Below are 22917 nucleotides of genomic sequence, written 5' to 3' on the forward strand. Positions count from 1 at the left end.
ATACTCGTTGCGAATTCTGCACAAAATCAGCGCAAAATTTTATCAGCGCGTAATAATTTAGTTTCTTTTTTTTCTAATTCTTTTTCTTTTCTGATTTTATCGTAAAAGGTGTGGAGGCTCATTTGCATTTCAAAACCACAAACACAATATTGGAATTAAATTGAAAATATCGATCGCTCACAAACTATCGCCACCGATCGTGATACGAGTGTAATAGCAGTCAAATAATTCCCAGCGCTCTGCTGAAGTACGGGAGTATCTACCTATACAAGTAGGTATTTGGGAGTATTTTGCTGCTTTGCCGCTCAAAGCTAAATGAAGCTTTAAAAAACATTTAACTCGCTATTTATTGGCTCAAAATTAAATGGTACAACAGCCATCACAAGCCGGCCTTACAATGAACTACAACAACAACCAATCACCCACAACAGAATTTTCAAAAGCAAAAAAAAACGAAGTTACTGCACAAAGGGAAAACGCTCGTAAACATCGAAATTAATGTCATTTTTGTGTGTTTTGGCATTTACATTTTGGGCTCAAGCAAACGCTGGCGAACATACAGACCAGCCAACGGCTTGGGCGATCAAGCGCTTGGATTGCTGCTGATTGTTGTTGTGTATTTTTCGCTGCTTCGGCGCTTTTTTCGTCTTACTTATTTTTAAGTTTATTTAATTCGTGTTTTTTTTTGTTTTGGTTATTTTTTAGTATTTTTTCTTCCTGCATTATTATCAACTCACTCAGCTAAAGCCGTTGACGAATTTATGGATCAATTTAAGTTGAAAAGAAATTAGAGATCGTTAAGAATTCAAGCGTAGTAAAATACATTTATTTATTGTTGTATTAAGAAGATCGTCTTCGTTGCCGTTGCTGTTGCTGTTACTATTGTCGTTGGCGTTATTGTTTTTGTTACTGTTGTTCGGCGGCCAACAATGTGATTGTTTCTTTCAGTGGCTGCAGTTATGCGGCTCTTGTTCTTTTTATTTTTATTTATTTATTGCTGTTGTTGTAGCTTTTTCGTCGCTTTTGCTTAACGACTAGCAAACTTGTTATTTATGTCGTTAACCAGCAAGTCATAAAATATATTTCGCCTTGTGTTTTTGTTGTTGTTGTTGCTGCGCGAAAGAATCGCCACCAAAGTGCCAAATTGAAACAAAACTCCTTTCCAGTCACAAAAAGCGACTAAAATATGCCGAAATGTTTTAATTTTCAATTCGTCGATTTTTATTTGGTAATATATATCTACGTACATACATACATACATATGTACATACTTATACTTATAGTAGATATATCTGTTGAAATGAAATGCGTGTTATGCAAAGAACATTTCCATTTTTTAAAATTCGATCAATTCGAACGATCAGCGCCCCGCTAGTTAATAAAATACGATGTTGTTTGTGTCTTGATTGAGCGCTTTTTAGCATAGTTGTTGTTGTTGTTCACGGGTTTTTGTATTTGTGGTTGATGGATTTGTTTCGAGGTTTTTATTGATTTCTGCTACATCAAACAAAACAAAAAAACCTGAAATATGTTTACTAATGAATTTATGGGATTTTTGGGTCAACACTTTTTTATTATTTGGAATTTTATGAATTTGAATTTTATGATTTTGAATACAAAAACGAGATGTGGTTTGATGATAATACCTTGAATAAAGTAACAGCATTTGTTCTTTGACTATAAAATAGTTAAGCTAAATTTTTCGTGGCTAGTTTGAGATGAGGAATGCAGTGGGTCTAACCTGTCCAATGCTAAGTATTTAGCTTAGAATAGCATTAATAAGGTTCTTGACTACATCATTTAAAATTGAGCTGGGCTTTAAACGACAAACAGTACCTAGTTCGAGCATCAATGAAATGAAAACAGGTTTTAAAATAGTAGGCGACTTTTAGTTACCCCTTTGATTTTAAACACACCTCTCCTAGGAAAGAGTGTCAGTTAGGAAACCTTTGACAGAGAGGTGCAGTTCACTTATTATCGACTGGATCGAAGTGCAACGGAAGAGTTGGAGGAGTGATGTCTACCAAGAACTCTCCGTTAAACTCAAGTGTAGACTCCTGGATTTCCGCAGCATATTTTAAGCAGAACGACAGTCGCCTGGCTTCGCGATGGAAACTAGTCATGGAATGTCTTACCATTTTCTACCATTCGCATCGAAATACCTCCAAACTGAGCTGATTTGGGCCACAGGGCACACCAGCCAATGCAGCTATCTTTAAGGCTGATGAACTACCTAGCCAATGTACCCTCGTGGTTGTTTCCTCTCCAAGAAAGGGATTTTAATCGGCTCAGCAGAGTCAATGGGCGAAAAACCGGCAGGCAAAGTTACAAAAGTTCTGGTCTCTGGTGGACAGTAGATGGTCAGCAGAGCTTCCTTGGCTGGCCAAGCGCCAACTATCGAAGCGGGCAGGCATCCCAACAGGTAACTGTCCTGTAAGAACTCATGCGTTACGGTTTCATAGGCTGTTGTTAGACGACGTGGTAGAATCATCTCAGCCTGGACTTTATTTTGTCGGATCATATTTCATTAAAACTTCCGAGGAGCTCAACGGCAGCCTACAGAACTTCATCTTGAGAACGCAGCGTTTTTTCGTACAATAATACAAATGTATGTAGACCATTTGGAGTTACCATTCTAGGAATAATCTTTCTATTCATTGGTGGCTGGTAGATGGTAGAAAACTCACCGACTTCTCCTTATACTTAAGCAAAGAGTACTTAAGGCTTCGGGTCGGACTTCTTATAGCTAGTAATAGGGCACGGACTGATAGAGGACAAACATTTTAAGAATTGCAACTTTACGGAAATCCCAGACAAAGTTATCTGGGAGTGTCTAGAGCTCGGTAGGCTCAGCAGCTTGGCGAGGTCCAACTACAGGGCCAGTGTAAGGAATTGTTAATTGTATGTAAAGTTTATTTCAAAATAGCGGCATATTTTTTTCAATATTCTCTCAGGAGAACTCCAAAGGTATGGTAACACTACGGATGCATTCGAGGTATCCATTTAATAAAATATTCTTAAACTCACAAATATAATGACATACTTCAATAACTAAATAATTTGGACTTTCAAAATTAAAATATTTAGAAACTTTCCTTTAGTACGGTAGACAACTGACTACAGATTTGATCGAATTTAAAACCAACTACTACATAAAAAAAATGTGTTTATATTTTTACTAAAAACCAGTGTAATGAAGAAAATCGCAACTAAAGAACTTGACTTTTTAAAAAGTTATATAACTACTCTGTAAAAATATCTTAGATAGGGTCTTTCTATATTAAGGTAACGATATCTCTGGCAATAAATTCGGATAAGCCAACTGTAAAATTTTCATTTTTTTATGAAAATTCATTCTTCCGATTTTTCTTTTTTTTATGTTGAAAGTGTAGAAATTATTAAGACAAATAAATAGGGACTCTTTTCGGTAAACAAAATTAATTTATAATTTTACTCAAACCCAACGTAGGTCAGTGGCCTCTTCTATTTTCCCAGTTACATGCCAGATTAATTTGATAAAGAATATTTAGAAAAAAAAAATGTATTTTTAAACAATGAGCCACTGCAGCTCTGTCAAACCAAATCGTAAATAAACCAAGACATCATTTACTTGCCAATTTACAAATAAAAAACATTTTCGAATTCTCCAATCCTTTCTCTTCTAAACATGTACATATGTACCTGTTTATGTGCCTCAAATTGCCAAATAAATTTCATAAATAAAAATTAAAAAAATAAATAAAAAATGCATACAAAAAAACAATTAAATTTATTTCGAGCGCTGCGCGGCGGGAAGTCAATGTTCGCATTAAACATTTGGCGAAGACATAAAAGATGCAACAAATGTCAACTCAGCGCATATGCCACATGCCAGCGCTGCACAGTGGTCAATAAATGGCATTTAATGTTCATAATTCACTACAGCCTTCATTTCTCAACCAATTTGATTATTATTTTTTAAATGAAAGCTAATAAAATCATCGCGAACCCTTAGCGACCCAAAATTTGTATAAAAACCAAAAACAAAAAAAAAATACTTTTGTTGAAAATTTTTTTATAGCATTTCAAATTATTACTTTTTCATTTTAGGAGAGCCCTAAAATTGCTTTTAACTAGTTTTTATTATGAAACTTTTATTAGCTGGAACAGGAGAATCGATCTTATTTAAACTTAGTACTTTTTCTGCACTTTGCACTAAAAAATTTAATATAAACAAACAAAAATTGGGCTCAACTAGTCTCTCTTGCAAATTTTATTAGCTTTCATAAAAATAAAATAATCAAATTGGTTGAGAAATGACGGCTCCAGTTAATTATGAACACTAAATTCCATTTATTGACCACTGTGCGCTGTTGGGCAGTCGCCGCCGGCGCAACGACCCAACGACCGACGCCGGCTAACCAAAATAACAACAAACCAACACCCAAGTGTGATCGTCGCGTATTGTCAATTGTATTATTTTGCTTGCTTGTTGTTGCTGTGCTGGCGGACAAATGTTCGTTGTGCGGTGGCGTTGGCGTTGGCGTTGCATAGCATGTTGCATGCCACAAAAGGTCGCCGCACATAGACTATGCAAACTATGTATTGCATTTGGCTGGAAAAAAGTACCTCTTTTGAGCCATTCAACATTTCCACTTTTTCAACAGCAAAGACAAGTCTGCAAAGCGCATGAAATATCGCTAAGCCCAGATAGAGAGGTCAGGGAGCGTTGCTTGGCTGGAGCTGTAGTAACAAAAGCGGGTTAAGAGTTGTGCGACCACCCTCAGCGTTGTGGTGAAAAAGTATTGCAAAAAAAAGTGAAGAAATTTATATTGTTAAGGCAGGCAGGCAGGCGGCTATTGTTGTCGGTAGCGGCGGCATTGTTGTTGCTGTTCGGATGAAGCAAATTTGTCGCAGACGGCGCACATTAAAATATGACATCAAATATGCAGTGACAACAACAATGTTGGACAAGCCATGCCTTGGTGCGGCAGCCGCAGCGGAATTTGCAATGAAGACATTTTTTTTTCTTTCTTTACAAAAATGACTTGTGCCTACAAACAACCAAACATACATACAATACAAATGAGAGTAGATATGTATATACACAGTAAGTACTCACCGGATTCGCATAGAAAGGCGGCTGATCGGTCGCTATGCCCGATAGGTACGCAGACATGCCCTCCGGATAGACGCCTATTGGCACTCCGCCCGGTCCTGTGACAAGTCCGCCGGCGGCCGCCAAACGCTGATAGCTGAGTATGTCATATTGACAGGAGCAAAGCGATTGGCCACTAACGGGATCCGTGTAGATTGTGCGGCCAGTATCACAGCAACGATTTGAGCCCGGTGTACCCGGTGGTGGTGGTATACCACCCGCACCAGGACCGCCCGGCGGTCCGCCGCCCAAACTTGGCGGCATACCTGGTGGCCCACTTCCTGGTGGTCCTATCACCGAAACTGTTACACCACTTCCGGGTCCACTCGCGCTGAGGCTGGCTCCACCCGGTATACTACTGCTGCCGTAAGGCGTGGCAGCGGCCGAACACGGCGATATAGAGCGCGCGCCCGGCGGCACTGTCGATGTTACGGCCATTGGATTGTTGGCGCTGTGGTGTTGGGCGGCTGCAGCAGCTGCGGCAGCGGCGGCGGCGGCGGCGGAGGTGATGGTTAGCGGCGTTGCTGCTGTGGACGTGCTGCCTTTCGGTGGCACGACGCTGATGTCCGCGTGACTATTGCTGGCGGTAGAAGAAGGCGGTGGTACAGCGCCTGCTGCGGCTGCTGCAGCAGCAGCGGCGGCGGCGGCAGCAGCTGCGACAGCGGACGCAACCGATGCGGTGAGGGTGGGCTGCGGCGCGTTGGCAGCGGCAGCGGTGTGTGCGGAGGTGCTGAGGTTCGTGGGGTGTTGCTGGATCGGCGCGACGGGTTGTGCGGTGGCGGCTGTAGGCGATGCAGTCGGTCGAGTTGAAACGGCGTTCTGTAAATAAAGAAAATCGTGAGTGAAGCATTGCAAAGTGTACAAACTAGAGGAAGGAGGGGAGTAAGCGCAATAGGTTGGTAGCCGCGAAGGCTTTATGCTTGCTACCATAGAGCGCAAATATAAATCGATAAACAAATACAAATACAGAATTTAATTAAAAATACGTGTACTGTTATCAGTGGTACGCGGTACGCGGTGTGTGGACGCGCGCTGATAAGAAACTTCGATTGCTTAAGTTGAGCGGTTTGTTTTTTTTTATTTTATTACAATTTATTTGTTTCTTGTGATTGCTGCAATTATTTGTTAGGCTGTCTACTTGGTGTCAACAAATCAACGCTAAGTACACAAATCATTCAACGCGTTCTATGTATACTCATGTGCGCTTAAGACTCCGATAGGCCTTCAAAGGCCTAGCCGCTTGCCGACAAATCATGTAATAGATTGACAATACTGATTTGCGTTACACGATTCGATGGGCTGAGCAAAGGCAACACCAACAAAAAGGAGTAGATACTAGGAGTGAGTAGGTACTTGACTGCATGTTTTAGTGCAACGAACCGCTAGAAACTGGCTACAGCTGAGAAGAAGTCGAATTTACCAGATTGTAGTGGAGGTTTCTCTGCCTGACACTGACCACGTGGTCTACGAAGCACTGAAGTAGGTACTACCTGGTTCTAAATAGTATTTTGGTAGGCGAATTATAAACAACTGCATTGGTTAATGCTAAGCAATTGAAATCGTTCAATCGATTTGCAAACGAGTTTTTAAAGCCAAACAATTATCTCTCGATCAAAAAAAAAAAAACAATCGTTACAAAAAAAATTTATTCGACTGAATGCATCGCAGTCAGAAAAAAAAGGAATGAAGCAATGCTGTGCATGTGTATGTTAGGGCGGGTCAATTTGTATGCGAACTTTTTTCAACTATGCGCGTATAGCGCCAAAGGATTCTACGTGTAATTCACAGCAAATTTTCCGAAGAAATAATGGATGTAAAATCAAATTGGAGCTTGCCATCGTAGAATCCATCTATGCTATACGCGCATAGTAAAAATAAATTGAACCGCCCTAATGTATGTATATTTTTTCTAAAGTCTTCAAATGGCAATTTATTTTCATGAAATCTTTTTCATGTAAAGTTCACGCAGTCCAAGCTAAGCAAACTCCAACCACTACCCTGTGCGGGCCAGTGGTGCCCAGCTTCGAACAACACCAACCGCGGTGCTTGAAGAGCTTCTTTTTCAAAAAAAAAATCATTTCAGCTGGCAACGTAGAGGTGAATAGGTAACACACCCATCCACTGGAAAATCCGGCATTACTAATAATAGTAATTTAAAGTACGTTTACATATAAAAATAATCTCAATTAAAGCTGTTTCGGTAATAAGCCCTTTTACATAGCGAAATCTCGGATTATTAGTTGTAAAATTTGTTATGCTTGTTTTTCTCACAATCAAGGAAAATTTCAATTTCCACTGTGATCACGCTTTTCTGATAACCTAAAAGTATCTTTTCATTCATTACATTAAAAAAATAGTAATTAAGTTCATTTCCACATGACATTTTTTAAATGGCATAAATTTTTTGTCATTTCAATGCCTAGTGGAAATTCGGCATTAGTATTTTTAAATTCCTCCATTTATCTACATTGCAAAGCAGCATCCCTCTTGGAAAATGAGGAATGTAAAATGCACATACCCCTTCTCACTTCTCGGGGAAACTCCACTAAAGTTTTAAAATTTACACTCTTAACAGAAGGCGAAAGTAAATCTTTCGGTTGGAAATAAAGTGAAAATATTCCTTATCGGATTAATTTGGAAACTCCACTACAAGAATGTCAATTCGCAAATCAACAAATTTGTAAGTCTTAACAAATATATTTTATAAATAATAAATTCCTTCTAACAAATACCAAGTAAATCCGGCTAGCCTACGTACATACGTAAATATTTACATAAGTAGATATTTTTATATACGTATGTATTTATGTAAAACATGTTTGCTAGTGTTGCAAATATGTAATTACAACTACACACAAAGCATTCTAAATAAATAAATAAAAGTAGAAATATTACATGGCTTTTTCGTTGATGGCAAATGTTGGAAAGTTGTAAAATAACAGTAAACCGATAAGTGCATTGTAAATTATTGATATTACAACAAAAACAACAAGCAAACTGTATCGTATTCAAATACGTATGTATACAGTCGGTGTTAGAAATATGAATACCCTATCGTTTTGACGATTTTTTTTTTGTTTATATTTTCCATACCAAATTTTTCCGTTTTTTTATAAAAATATAGTTCATTCAAGAGCAAAGACCTCATGAATCAATTTTTTAAATTTCATACACAACTCAATAAAATGCAAGCAATACCAAACAATTTTAATTAAAAGTTTCAACTTTTCAATTCGTTTTCTTAGAAAAATTTTGACTATGCAGTTTTGTAGCACATTAAATTTTAGTACAACAAAGTGCAAGTTCCAAGTCGTTAAAAATTACCGTTGAGTTTAGAGAATTTTTTTTTGCATACGTTATATGGAAGAAAATGCGCAACAACCTCAAAAAAAAAAATCTTTGAAATTAACGGTAATTTTTACCGACTTGAAGCTTGCACTTTCTTGTGATTTCTTGCATTTTCCCGAGTTCTGTATGAAATAAAAAAAAAACTTTTTAACTATATTTTTATAAAAAAAAAACTAGCAATTACCCGGCATGCTTCACTGCGACTTAGAAGTATTTTTGTGTTGTTTTATACCCGTATTTAATATTTCATTTATCAATCTAATTAAATACATTAAATAAAACAGGTGGCTAGCCTCCTCAAAAATATGTATTTTCGGCAGTAAACTTTACCAAACCTCTCCAGTTTTAGACCCATATTGCAATATTTAAATTATCTTATCAATTAAACTAAATTAAAATTTTCAAACATGTGGCAACCTCCACAAAAATATTTTCGGCTGTAAGCCTTCTTAAACCTCTTTATTTTGACAGCCATAATGCAACATATATTTTATCTTATCAATTTACTTAAACTGCAATTTTCAAACAGGTGGCAACTCTCAATTTTTTTTCTTTCTTTATTTTAAGCTGAAACTCTAGCAATACACAGGTGAAAACTGCATTTAATTTCATGCATTAGTTTTCGAGTGATTAGCGTACAAACATACAGACAGATAGACAGTCTGACCGACAAAAATTTTAAAAATTATGGTTTGGCTTCTATTGCTCTAATAAATACCCCCATATTAATTTTTCTTTAATATCTATAGTGTACAGATGTTGAGATAAGATAAATTTGGTAGAAAAAGAAAAAAAAAATCGTCAAATTTTCAAGGTATTCATACTTTTGACGCTGACTGTATATAGATATGTACATACATAGGTATGTGGCATATTGCTGCAGCGCGTGTGGCATCAGTGATAAGTAGACGAGTTTGCTTCCAGAACAGAACATCGGTTCCCAAAGCGCTTGTGCCTGCGTCTACTGCCATCGTTCTAGGTGGTGAATGCCTATGCATTGGTTTTGGGATGCATACATACATACATATCTACATCCATATGACTTGCTGTCTCTTGTTGACGTTACAGCTGAAGTTGACTTGTTTCAAGTGACAACTGAAAGTGTTTGATTTGTTATTATTTGTAATATTACAGCTCATGTTTTCAACCATATTTTTTTTTTATTTTTTTTATTTGCTGCATTTGCTTTATTTATCTAATAATAAGCAATATCGATGTGCGTATGTATGTAAGCGTGTAAAAATGTTGTTTAGTGTACTTGAGCGTTGTGTGACATTTTCTAAGCAACAACAATTATTAACTACGCTTGTTGACATAACAAAAGCGAAAACATATCCAACTTAAAATGAAAAAAAAAATATTATTATTGAAAGTGTTGGAAAAAAGTGGAATACTAAATGCAAACAACTTCAGCAATCATGGCCGGCAATCAGTTTGATTGAACACGCTTTGAATCTGCCGCTCCTACTTATTTACTTGGAGCCTTGCCATTACGTTATCGACGGACAAATTCATCGTCGCCGTCGTCGTCGATATCGCCATAATCTCCTCTGCGCTTGGTTAAGGCACTTATAGAGCGTCCAGATTGTCATTATGTGTATTTATGTATATACATTGGTATTTACATGTGTACTTGGACTTACATATGTATGTACATTAGGGTGATCCAAAAATGCTTGTGGGAGGAAGGGGGGAGTATAGTCCGAATTTTAGTGCCTCATCGCTAGGATTGTTTTATATCGAAAAAATATACCACTATTTTTTATGTCGAAATCAACAAATATTTAGGGGTCGCTCAAAGTTGTCTATGTATTTTATATTGGAAAAAAACTAATTTTTCTTAGAAATGGCACAGAATTCTTGAAAATTTATATTTTTCGATCAAACAACTCTATTTCTCTTTAGGAGACTTTCAATAATAATACCAAATGATTTATTTATCAATTTTTTTGTACAAACAATTTTTTGGGGTTATGGGGGACCTATAAAAAATAGTTCATATTGGGTATTATTATTATTGGAAATCTCCTGAAGATAACTAGAGTTTTCCGATCGAAAAATATTGATTTTTAAGAATTCTATAACATTTATAGGAAAAATTGTTTTTTCCATATAAAATATATGGAAAATTTTGGCGACCTCTAAATATTTTTTTAATTCAAAATAAAAAATGGTATAGAACATGAGAGTATACAAATTTGGACTTTGCTTCTTTTTGGACTACCCTAATGTATGTATATACATACACGAGAGCACATGCATACATATACGTATTATATACGTAAATATGTATACATGCGTGTAGTTCTTACGTTACTGTTTGTTGTTGTTGTTTTCGTGACTGCTGTTACTGTCACCCATTTGTGATGAATTTTTACTGCAATAATTTAAAATTAATATTTTTTAGTTGTAGTCATTAGTTACCAGAAAACGTACTACTAAATCTAACTCGGAAGGCGATTTTTAGGCGATTTTTAGGCGATTTTTATTATCATCCTTACATTGATCTACTCATTTTGTGAGCCTATTTGAATTGAATTTCGATTGGATTGAGAACTTGGGTCTTTAGCAATTTTAAACGCTAAGAAATACTCAGTCGTCTCCGCCAAAAATTTTTGTATTAAGGCGTCTTGCACTGTAGGCCCACGGGAATCTTAGACCATTCGACTATTCCCGTGTTGCTCATACTTACTGAGAAGAAATATGCTTTTATCTTTTCTGACAGTCCTTAACGCTTAACAACAACACATTGACAATGCGACGTCCCTTAGAAAATGTCTTAGCTCTCTGAAAAAAATGGTTCAGCACTATTTATGTATGTAAATCATCAACGAAATTTACAGCCACCCATATGTGAACATCCCTAAGGTCTAACAATGGCTACCTTTAAATAATAAACAAGAGATCGCAAATCCGAATTACCCAATGAACGATGGAAGCCTGGCATGTTTACAAACAGAGACTAAAATCTGTGCTCTTAAATTAAAACAGAAAAGAAATTCCCTTTCTTTTAAGAACTGTTATGGACCACTACTTACATATGTGGCTCCCGTGACATAAGCCTAAGGGCGGACGCACCGGACTATTGCCTTAATTGTAAAAAAAAAAATAGAAGAGGAGCAAAATGTCATACACTTTTTAAACCACTGGGCAGAAGACACATTTTACTGAGCCTTACGGAGGATGTCACTTATCGAAGACTGAGTGGAAGATCGAACTATCTCGGTAGCTGGTTTGAAAACGTCCTATCTCAGAATTTTTTTTAAGAATGCCCTATACCAGCTGTTGATTTAAAAACGGAAAATATCAAAATAATTCCAGTTCACGTAGGACGTTTTTTAACCAAATTCTGAGATAGAACGTTCTTCAAACAAATTCTGAGATAGAGTGTTTTTCAATAAAATTCTGAAATAGGGCGTTCTTGAAAAGTTTTTTGAGATAGGGCGTTTTCGAACTGGCTGCCAAGATAGGTCGATCTTCCACTCAGCAGTCGATATGAACAACCGAACTATTCTTGGCGTACGTGAGGAGAGGGTTCTGCTCTCCACATATTTCAGTCTAATTTTTGACTATTTTCTTTTCAAAACTATTTTCCTTTTGTGTTATATTGGTACTGCTTTTGACGCGCCGATAGATTTTTTTTTTAGCAGCGACAGTACCTCTTTTTTTAATAAGCTAATGCTGAGTTTCCACTAGGCATTAAATGACAAAATTTTTTATGACAATGTTTGGCATTAAAAACTCTCATATGTCATCACGTTTATAAAAATGTCTGGCATTTTGTTGTGACTTAAATTTTATGTCATTTCAATTCCTGCTGTAAATTCTGCAAAAGTGTCTTATTGTACATGCCTTATGAATTTTTTTGGAATTTTTGAATGAAAAGCATGATAACTAGAGTAGGATGGACCATCTACAAATCACAAAAACAAAAGTCATAAATTTTTCTGTACTTTTTGGCTCCCGCACCCATAAAGATTTATGTATGCATTTATGTATATTGTGTACTTGAGCGATTTGATTTGTCAAAATAAAAACTTTTTCCAAAATGGTGATCATATCCGTTTAAAAGTTAAATTTTTGGTGGTCTGAAAATTCAGCATTTTTTTGAGATCAATAAAAAAGTTTTGCTTCAAATGAAAATTTCTTCCTTCAAGTTAGAGATATTACAGATTTAAAACACTTATAGAAAATAGCCCGACGGTGGTTATGATTTTTGGAAATCTTCCGAGCATATTGAGATAATCGCAAATGAAGAGTAAGTAACTAGAAGACATGCGGCCCAAGCTGCAGCTTAGGTTCTAGTGCTCAGAACGCCATGAAAATGAAAACTGATTGAAAACTGGATATTATTTAAGAAATTGCAATAAAAAACGTCAAATTTTTCGTAGTTAAATATAATAAAACTTCCTATAAAAGCTAAAGCCGATGATATACATATATGATCTTTATCATTGCTTTGACTGTCTGAATATTTTGAATTTTCTTAGTGTTAAATTGTTAAAATTTTTAAAATAAAAAAAATAACGCCGTCAGTAAAAATTCACTTTTTTATTATCCGACAATTTCTTTGTCTCTATAAAATTCTGAGCATACATATCTAAGCAAAAATATGCTTTAGATTTTCCTGAAAAAAAATATAAAAAATTTAAAAACGAATTCGCCTGAGAGTCATATCTGCGTGCTTAATACAGTGCATAACAGTAATAACATATTTTGTGAGATAAATTATGAAAATATCTACATGGAAGAGTAAAACGTAAAACAGATGATTTTTCCGCAGATAACGTCAAGAGAGAAAAACAAATGTTTTATAGCTTTTTGTTTAATCAGCAATTTTTACTGCGCTTCGTGTTTTCATATACGAGTACCGCTAGCATTTTATATCCGCCTCGATATACATATTTATTCTAAAGTAAGTGCTACCCGCAAGGCGAACTTTAGATTTGTAAATGTGCCAAAAAATCTAAGAATATATTTAACCAGATCACAAGCAAAGTCAAAGACCCAAACATAGAGCAAGGCAAATTAATTTACGATATTCAAAGAACATGCATACACATGTACATACCCGCAGCCATTTGCTGGCAACGAATGTCACTACTTGTAACTACACAAATATTGTACATATAACAGTAACCGTTGCTTGTATGCTTAGGTAAACATATGTACATTGAACATCTCTAAAAAATGCAACAAATTTTAATCAACTCAACAGCGCGCCGGCAGCAACATCAATTGAACATATAAAATGTTTGCAATAGACACAACCACGGCGGCAGACTGATAAGCGATACAAGCGCGCTGGCACCAAAAGCGCTTGCCAGCAAGGGAGGAGTGGCAGTGCCGGTTGCCGGTTGCCGGCGGCCAGGCGTGCGGGCGGTTGGGCGTTCGGCGCGCCGCATCAAATCATGTCAAGCAGCCAACACTTGTACTTGAACGCCTGAACGCTGTTTTTCCCCACTAACTGATATCAGCCAGCCAGCCAGCGCTTGTAGTTGCTTGTAGGTGCATAGAAGAACAGAAACACCTTCGTATAAGCATACAAGCATAAATAGCAAGCAATACATCTCGATAGCGTACGAGATATCGCACACACACTGCACAAGCTGAAGGCAAAACAGTAGCGCATGTTTTTCGCCATGTCGCCATGGCGGATATGTTGTTGTTGTTTGTTGCGCGCACTGATTGTGGCAACAATGCCAGCCAGCCAGCAGCAGCTGTTGTACAACATGAAAGTTGTAATTAAAAATCAATTCGAATTGCTGTTGTGCCAAAGGCTGACAAGAAGTGAGGATGAAATAATACAAACAAAAAAAAAACAAAAAAAAAACGAAATAAGTAAATGAAAATTGCGCAATTACCTATTTTCATGAAAAGAAAAAAAATTGAATTCACTTTCGCACACAAAGTCATACTACAGCCGAATGCAAAAGCTTTGGACAGCAAAGTTGGCTCGAAATTAATTGAAAATGTGGCATTTGCCGTTGTATGTATGCACATTTAGAAGCATGTAAATAACGGCGTACATACATATGTTTGCATGCACTTTGTGGCAGTGTACAACAGATACGCGATGACACACACATGTAGATTTCCACGATTTCGCCACATTTTGCTCCACTGTGGCGGCCGTGATTTATTGCTGTTCGATTATTCAAATGGCACCTTCCGTGTGGGACTGCTTACACTTAGAACTATGTAGATAGGCATCTGTGCGTGTGTGTTTCAACTATCGGAAATACATACGGTCAAAAACATTTTGCACAAACCCAATATAAGTCAATTTAGCTTTGACTATTCGATTTGAAAAAAAAATAAAATAAATTTTTTTTACGTTTAGAGATTTAAAGTACGTAGAGCGTTTTCTAGATATGACCAAGTAAGTGTGAAGTATTTTCTACTTTTTTTCAAATTACTTTTTCCAAGTCTCAAAATTGCAGGAAACGAAAATAACCGTTAAATATACAGATTTTTATTTTCAGATCGTTGAATCAACCATATATTGTAATTTTTATTTTTTTCGTACCAAAATAATCGTTATTTTAGATTTTTAATTTTTCGATAATTTTTAAACGTCATATGAAGTTCAGACAGAAATTGAATTGAGTCAATTAACCTTTTAATTGAGCTACCGCTTTTTGGTGTTCACGCACGCAGTCAGCTGCTCGATTAGTTACAGTGATGGAAAAGTTGGTACAATTGTACCATTTGTTGGTACCTTTATTTACTTGGAAGTATGTACATGCGTTAAAAACACACACCATTTTAGGTACATTTGGGACGTAGTCAAATAAATTTTCAGGAAATAAGTTCCTACTTTTATTCATATTTCAACGCATTTGCTCTTGTGAGTAACTTGTCCAATAGACTGCCTCCCTTGTGAAGAGGCATATCTACAAATGATACAAAAAGAATATCGAAGAACTTGGAGTAAAGTGATTTCACCATTTCGAAAAAAAGTGTTGTCTCGAACTGCCCGAAGGGATTCTTGCATTTATCTAGTTTTACGTATAGTTTTTCCGCAAATTGGGTACAATTGAAAATTAGATTTTCCATCCCTGATGGAATATCAGCTGTATAGGAGGACCAGAAACAAGCAATAAACATACCTCAAAGTCAAATTAAAACATGAGCAGCAGGCCTGCATGAAAAAGTGCATTCACTTAGCATTCAAACAAACAGTGAACGAGCAATTAAGAATTGAATTTTGTAAGGTAAATCGAGCTCAATTAGCGTCTTAAGCGAGAAAGCTTGGCCAATTGCGCGATTAGCGGCCTATCTGAACATACGTTTATGGTGGAGACTGCGTTTTTATGACCCGTATTTAAATCTTTTATGATCTTAAATATTAAATCTGAAAAAAACGATTATAATGTCATCGAAAAATAAAAATCCAGAAGAAACAATTATTTTTAATCGGGAAAAACAAAATTCATAAAATTTTATTAGAAAAATATAAATCCAACTCTAATGGTTACACTATAATTTTTATTATAAAGTTTATAACCCTTACGGTCTCTGCTAAATTTTCGAATTTTTCATAAATGTCATAAAAACTAAAATTTTTTTTATGAATTTTCATAAAAACTCCGGATTGTATTTTTTTTTGGACATGAAACTTTATTTCATAAATAAACCCACTTGAAAAACTCCTTTTTGGAATGCTTTATTACTCAGAAGCACAAATTCTCACTATTTAGACCTTTGAAAAATTGACCGAAGCTGTTTGAGGCGAGAAAATTCATCAAGAAAGAATAAATACATACAGTTACTCCCAAAATTGAGCATACGGCTCTTTTGTGTTAATATTCATAGTACTATGAATGTATGAAGCATAAGATAAGATGAATAAAACCAACAAAAACCAATTTTAATATTCGCAATGTTAAAAATTTCTTGTTAATTTTGTATTAAAATATGGCTTATATTTTAGCAAACTCCCTTTAAATCCAAGAATGATACTTTGTACAAAAATTAAGAAAAATCTGCAAAGTTTCAGCAAAATCGCAAACTTTTTAATACGAATTTCTAAAAAGAATCCAGGTATGCAGTTTTATAGCCCATTAAATTTTAGTGCAATAATGTGCAATTTTTTTTGTTGACTTGTCCTACGCATTTTTTTGCATATAAACAATTTTCAGAATTTTTTTTATATGAAAAAAATGCGTAGGACAGCCAGCAGAAAAAATTCACATAAATCAACGCGAATACTTAGACATCTGAAATTTGCACATTATTATACTAAAATGCGCTCAATTTTGGGAGTAACAGTATATAAATAAATATTTAGCGCTTAAATATTTGTTAGTGGTTGGCCTAGCTTTTCCTCCGATTTTAGTGATGTTGTCACACAAAGGGGAGAGACCTACAGTTCTACACCGCCTCCGAACAGCAAATGGTTTTAATGAGAAGATTGTTTTCCTGCCTGCCGGAGGGTTTCCATTGCCTGCCGAATGGCGATCACTATTATTTTTTGGACGTTGCTCGGACCAGGAATCGTGCCCTAGACCTACAGAGTTGTAGTGCGCACCTCTAACCACTCGACTACAGAGGCGCAAAGAAAAAAGGCCCCAAAAGAAATGAACGAATGGTGCTACCAGCTTTTCAATACGCCTTAGTGCCCATAAGGAAATTTTAGTTTTTCCTAGCCATTATTTTACACTAAAGCCCGCCAGTGGCCATTTTATCAAGTTTCATATATTAAAATATTTTAGTTTGTCTCATTAACTAAGGTCATACTGTACTGATAGATATTTAAATTTCTATTAAAATTTTCACAAGTTCTAACAAGTGTCAAATTAAACTAAATTAAAAAATTATCTTTTATGTACTTCGTACTACGGTTAATTAGGAAAACATAGCAAAACAAGCGCTAATCGCAGTACGATCTAAAATACGAATTTACAAATTAGTCAAACAAAGCCATTTATCAATGTCGATTACCAATGACGACACTACTACATAGTAGCTCATTCAGACACCAAGTGATAGGAAATATTACTTATTGCAGCATTTTTATTTTAAAATTTGCATTCACTCAATGAAGTGATAATATTATGTGGAACAAGAGTGATAATATTTTGACACATGTACATACTTACTACTTACTTAGTGGTTTTTAAGAGTTGCTTAGTCATAGCACACAGAAATATTTAAATGTGTGTGTGTGTAACAGCAAATTTGAAGTGTGCCTGAATAACGGTAGATGTATTAGGATTAAAAAATTTTGTTTCTACAGTTACATATTTTGATTACCACCAATCCATTGCCTCTTTTATGCATTCGCAATTAGCTACCTTATTAAGCAGCTTCACTTGACTTCTTCACATCACTTTGTTCTATCCATAAATTATCTAATCATAATAAAACGTGTATTACGAATTCATTAAAGCAACGGCTTTCAGTTCAACTCTAACCCAAATAAAAATTTTTATCGCACATTTAAACGAAGCAAACAAGTACGTAAAATAAACTAAAAGCCAATAGCTCGATAGCCCACAGCACAGCTGCGCGCATTCATAACTCCGGTTTAGGATAATAAAAAAATGATCGTAAACTACAGGTAATCATTAAAATGGAGCGAAGCGCTTTTAACTTGGTGTTTTTGACAACAAAAAAAAATATATCGCTTATTCGCTTTTATAGAAAATGACTTTTGTTAGAAAAAGAGACCAAAAGTGCTTTGGGTAAAGTGGCATCCGTATAAATATTTTCTTCATCTGATATTCGAACAAATGATTCACCTTTGTTTGCCTAAAACTGACTTCCATTACAAATAAAAAAAATAATATTCGAATCAAAAACAACCACTTTAATTTGGGTATCAATCTTATTGATTGGCAGCACCGAAACAAACAAATCTTTTGACCTTTTGAACGAGAGACTTTCAGTGTTCGATTCCTTATTCCATTGTGTTTGCAGGGAAGGTCCAGAATCTCGACGCTTTCTGCTACACCACATAGCTATGCATGGTGGTGAGGCAGTACTTGACACCAGACAGGCACCAATACTACCTTTTGTTTTGGAAACAAACGTTCTCATCTGCCTTTGAATACCAGGGCAATCTTATCTTCTAATACAGCTTTCAAAAAGGTGTTATTGAAAAGGCCCTAACTGAAAGCCTTATCGTGTGGTGTTTACCAAATGCTTAGAAATTAAGCTTATACGTTGGTTCTAAATTACAGTATGACCAGATGATCTCAAAAACCGCAGCAAAATGAGGTTTGAAAAAGGTTTAGAGAAAGTGATATTCTGCGGAGAATGAGTTTAAAAAGATTCCAGTATATTCATACTTTAAAAACTTTTCACCAACTCTAAATAAATAAATTGTATATATATATATATATTTTTAAACATATATCGTGTATATAAATTAAAAAAACACCGCAATTTAAAATTTTTAGAGTTTTGATAGTTTTGAGTTTCTTGAAGTTTTCCATTTTAAATAACTTGAGTGGGATTCCAAAATTTTCTAAACTTTCAAAACTTTGTGAATTTGAGAAATTTTAGTAAATCACAATAATTCAATATTCTAGACTTATAGAAAATAGAATTTATTTTTCAAAAATTTTGTAAATTGTAGCAATTGTAGGAATTCTAACAAATTTTACCTAAGCAAAAGTGTCGAATATACAAAATTGATCAAACCAAATTAAAAGATTTCGAATGTTAAAAACATTTTCATATTTCGTCGTTTTTTAAAATGTAAACATTTTCGTAATTCTTGAAGATTCAAAAAATTTTTTGGCTGTTGATGTTTTCAAAATTTTCAAAAAATTTAAAATTCTCAAACTGAGTTATATCAATACAAAATTTTGGAAAAGTACAGAAAAGTGGAAAAATTTTGGAATTTATCAAAAATGGTAATATGTACCACAAGTACCATGAACATAAGAATTTTCCGACAATTTGTGATGTTTCACATTTTAGGATGGATTTTAGGATAAATAAAATTCTCAAAATTTTGGAAACTATAAAAATTTCTAAAATCTCAATAATTTTGTACATTTCAAAATATTCTCATTTTACCAAAATTTCTAGAATCTCGCGGATTTCGATAGTTTTTGAAATTTTGGAAATTATCCTAAAAATTAGAAATCTCAAGAAATTTAATAATTTTATTAAATTCAGTTTCGGAATTCCCGTTGTTTTCTAAACCTTTGAAATATTCAAAGTTGCTGTGACTTTCAACTGTGTAAAACAATACTTATTCGAAAATACAAAAAAAAGTAAACATTTTAAATTAAGTACATAATTTCAAAATTTTGAAAATTCAGTCAATTCGAAAAACTGATAGGCCTACTCAAATAACATGCTACTTCAAGCTTAGCACACAGCAATTACCCCCCTGGATCCGCCACTGATACATACATACATTGAGCGTTGTTCCTAATGCAGTAGCATAAGAAAGTTGTCTTTCCAGATTTCACCGTACAGTGAAACCCACTCCTTTTACCGTAATATATCTTGCTGATAAAGTAACCCATTTTTACTTCTTTAAGTAGCTTTCCGCCCTATTACCCAAAATTCTAGACAATGGAATGCTCCGAAGGCTTATACTCATTCAAGTGGTGCTCAAATAACTTCAAAAGCAATTCACAATACTCGTATGAGTAGATATACATATGAGTTTCTGGCACGGATAATGAATTGGGTTCTAATGAGCTCGTAAGCCTTCTCGGACATTGATAAACTAAATCACGAACGCTTTATGTACACTCATCACCATCTATCGAGATAAATCCAATCACCAATAGTTTTTAAATAGCGGATGAAATTATTTTCCTCGCACATGTCATATTCTCTATATGAGCCAAATGTATGAATTTCGCAAATAAATCGATTTCAGCGACACTCACAGCTCTGCATTTTTTTAGAATTGACCATCTTAAGAAGCCAACGGGAAATATGGCTTTTGCAAATATCTCAACACCAAAGCCACCTCATCAATAATTCGTTTGCGCAAATATTTGGGCTAATATACATACATATCTACCCTATAATCCAATTGTGAGTCAGATAGGACTACAAATTCTTTTGTATCTCGACTCTAACCTCTCCTAGGGGATCCAATTCCAGCTCACACCCATCCAGGTGATTCCATAACACCAAACATAAAATCTCATTTAAATCAATCTAAGCGACTGAGGAGAATAATTACGAGCGCACCTACACCGGAATTTTGCACTGCTAAACTACGTACAAACAAATACACCAGCAACCGGTTTTTTAAATAAAAATATTTGGGTAATTCGATGATAGAAATTTATGACTAAAAACGTGATTTATAACAGTTTCAGCATTTTTCGTATAAGCATTCCCAGTTTGATTTCCAACAAAATAATCTTCATAATCATTCAAAATATGTCCGAACTCAGAGCAATCACTAAGTTTAATGCTTCCAGGGGTTTAGTAATTCAGCCTTTTTCCCATTCTCAGTGCTGAGACACCATTCATTGGGTACCCGATGGAACAGCAAAGGCATTAAGCAGCAAATTATAGAAACTACTGATTTTATTAGCGATCGCCAGGTCCGGCAGGCGCTCTTCAAACTCAGAGAGGAAAGATTCCCTTCATAAGCACTACAACTCGACATTCGAGGGCGGCATAAATCAGTTGATTCCCTCATTTGCAGAAAAAATACTTAACACCTCGCTATATTTTTGGTCTTTCTGCGCTCTTTCTCTAAAGTTTAGAAATAATCATCAATTTTTTTTTATGAAAAGCTAAATATATTTAGGACCGTTTTCTTAAGCAGGTTTTAAAATTTATCTGCCCTTTAAAAATGAATTTTGTTCTCAAATGATGTAGATTGAAGCACAGTTAAATTTTAAAACTTACATGAGAAAGCGGGCCTTAGACACTTTGAAATTGTCCAACAGACTATCAAAGCAAGAGTTTATTCGAGTTGCCAACACATTCAGTAACTATTTTTCGGTAGGTACTAAGTAGATAATATGAGAAATTATTTTACAAAATATTTAAAAAATATACGCACCATTACTAAACACACACCACTGTCATTACTGTGCACTGTCATTTAATGTTATGATGCGGCGAAAATATATAAAAAATTAAAACTAATTCAATTCTGTATGCAAGCGTCGGCACAAAACCGCAGGCGATTATCTACAACTAAAATTTTTTCGCTTGCATTGCTCGAAGTTTTACTAAATATGCACGTTTTTTTTTTTGGTTTATAGTTATGGAAAATTTACACTTAAATCACACAGCACACGGCATAGGTGGGGTGGCAAATCACCGACCCTTCACTGCACTAATTATGCAAGAATGTAACTTTTTTTTTATTTTTGTTGCTGGCGGTGCACTTAATTTTTTAATTTATGGAAATCATTGCAGTTTCCGATTAGTTAATCCCCTTTAAAGCTAATAGTTTTGCGGTTAAATCGAAAGTAGCTACGGCTACCGGCGCTTTTTTTTACAGCTTTTCTACGCCTCGTTGCACTTTTGCCGTCGCAAGTTTCAAGTTTTCTTGTACACGCGCGATTTCACTGTTTCTTTTTTCGCTATTCCGCTATTCGCGCACAAAAGTTGAGTTTATTAAGCGCCGTAATACATATTCGTAGTTTCGATTGAAAATCACGTTTAGTACCTATTTAGTAGTAAAGTAGTTTCAAAATTTTTTAGATATTAATTCAATCACTTGTTTCCGCACAAATTCATTGAACACTTCGAATAGTCCCGTGAGAGCGCGAATTGTTGGTCAACTGAACCAGTGAGTGGTGAGATGTGCTGACAGCACTGATTGATGGCGGCGGGCCGGTGGGCGAGCTTTTTTTCCACTACGTATGTATGTAGCTACTAGTGTCTTAATAGCAGCAAACGGCTACTACTAGCAAGCAAACGCGTACTAAACAACTGGCCATTCGATCGAACGTACGGCGGAGCGTGCGAGCCAACGAGCCAACGAGCAAACGAGCGACACGGTACAACGATGCAAACAATCTGCGTAACAGTCAAAAGTAGACTAACATGAATTTCCAACATGAGCAAGTACAAAGTTGTACAACAAATGGGAATTACAACACGACGACACGACGATGATGACGACGACAACAACAGCAACAGCAAGAGCCAGGCAATGCATGTACAACGACAACGACAACGAACTACGACATCGACATCAACATCAACAACGACACGATGTACAACCACAATAACAATAAGAAAAACAGCAACAACAACAGCAGCAACAACATAACGCAGAACAAGTAAAGCAACGATAATGGTGATAGCATGGCTGGCTTGCTTGCGGGTGTTGGTGTTAGTGAAGATGGCAGCGGCAGTGGTGGGTTGAGTGCTACTATGGCAATACTCGTAGCAATAACGAGTGCCGTACAACAACAACAACCACCAGTACATGAGAGTACATCAAGAAAACATCAGGCAATCGCAGCAGTGAGACAAAC

General features: G+C 35.6%; 1 protein-coding gene across 1 annotated transcript; it reads right to left on the minus strand.

The window, feature by feature from the left end:
• Positions 1-4919: 4919 nt before the first annotated feature.
• Positions 4920-22452, minus strand: LOC118747605 (antifreeze protein Maxi-like). The gene is made up of 3 exons (XM_036481656.1): positions 21486-22452; positions 5102-5956; positions 4920-5033 (listed from the first exon to the last, which is right to left on the minus strand). The coding sequence occupies exons 1-3, from the start codon at positions 21525-21527 to the stop codon at positions 4920-4922; spliced, it is 1011 nt and encodes a 336-aa protein (XP_036337549.1). The 5' UTR covers positions 21528-22452.
• Positions 22453-22917: the final 465 nt, after the last annotated feature.

This window comes from Rhagoletis pomonella, unplaced genomic scaffold (genome assembly GCF_013731165.1).
Source record: "Rhagoletis pomonella isolate Grant_MI unplaced genomic scaffold, Rhpom_1.0 Rhpom_scaffold_00012, whole genome shotgun sequence".
NCBI classification, from domain to species: Eukaryota; Metazoa; Arthropoda; class Insecta; order Diptera; family Tephritidae; genus Rhagoletis; species Rhagoletis pomonella.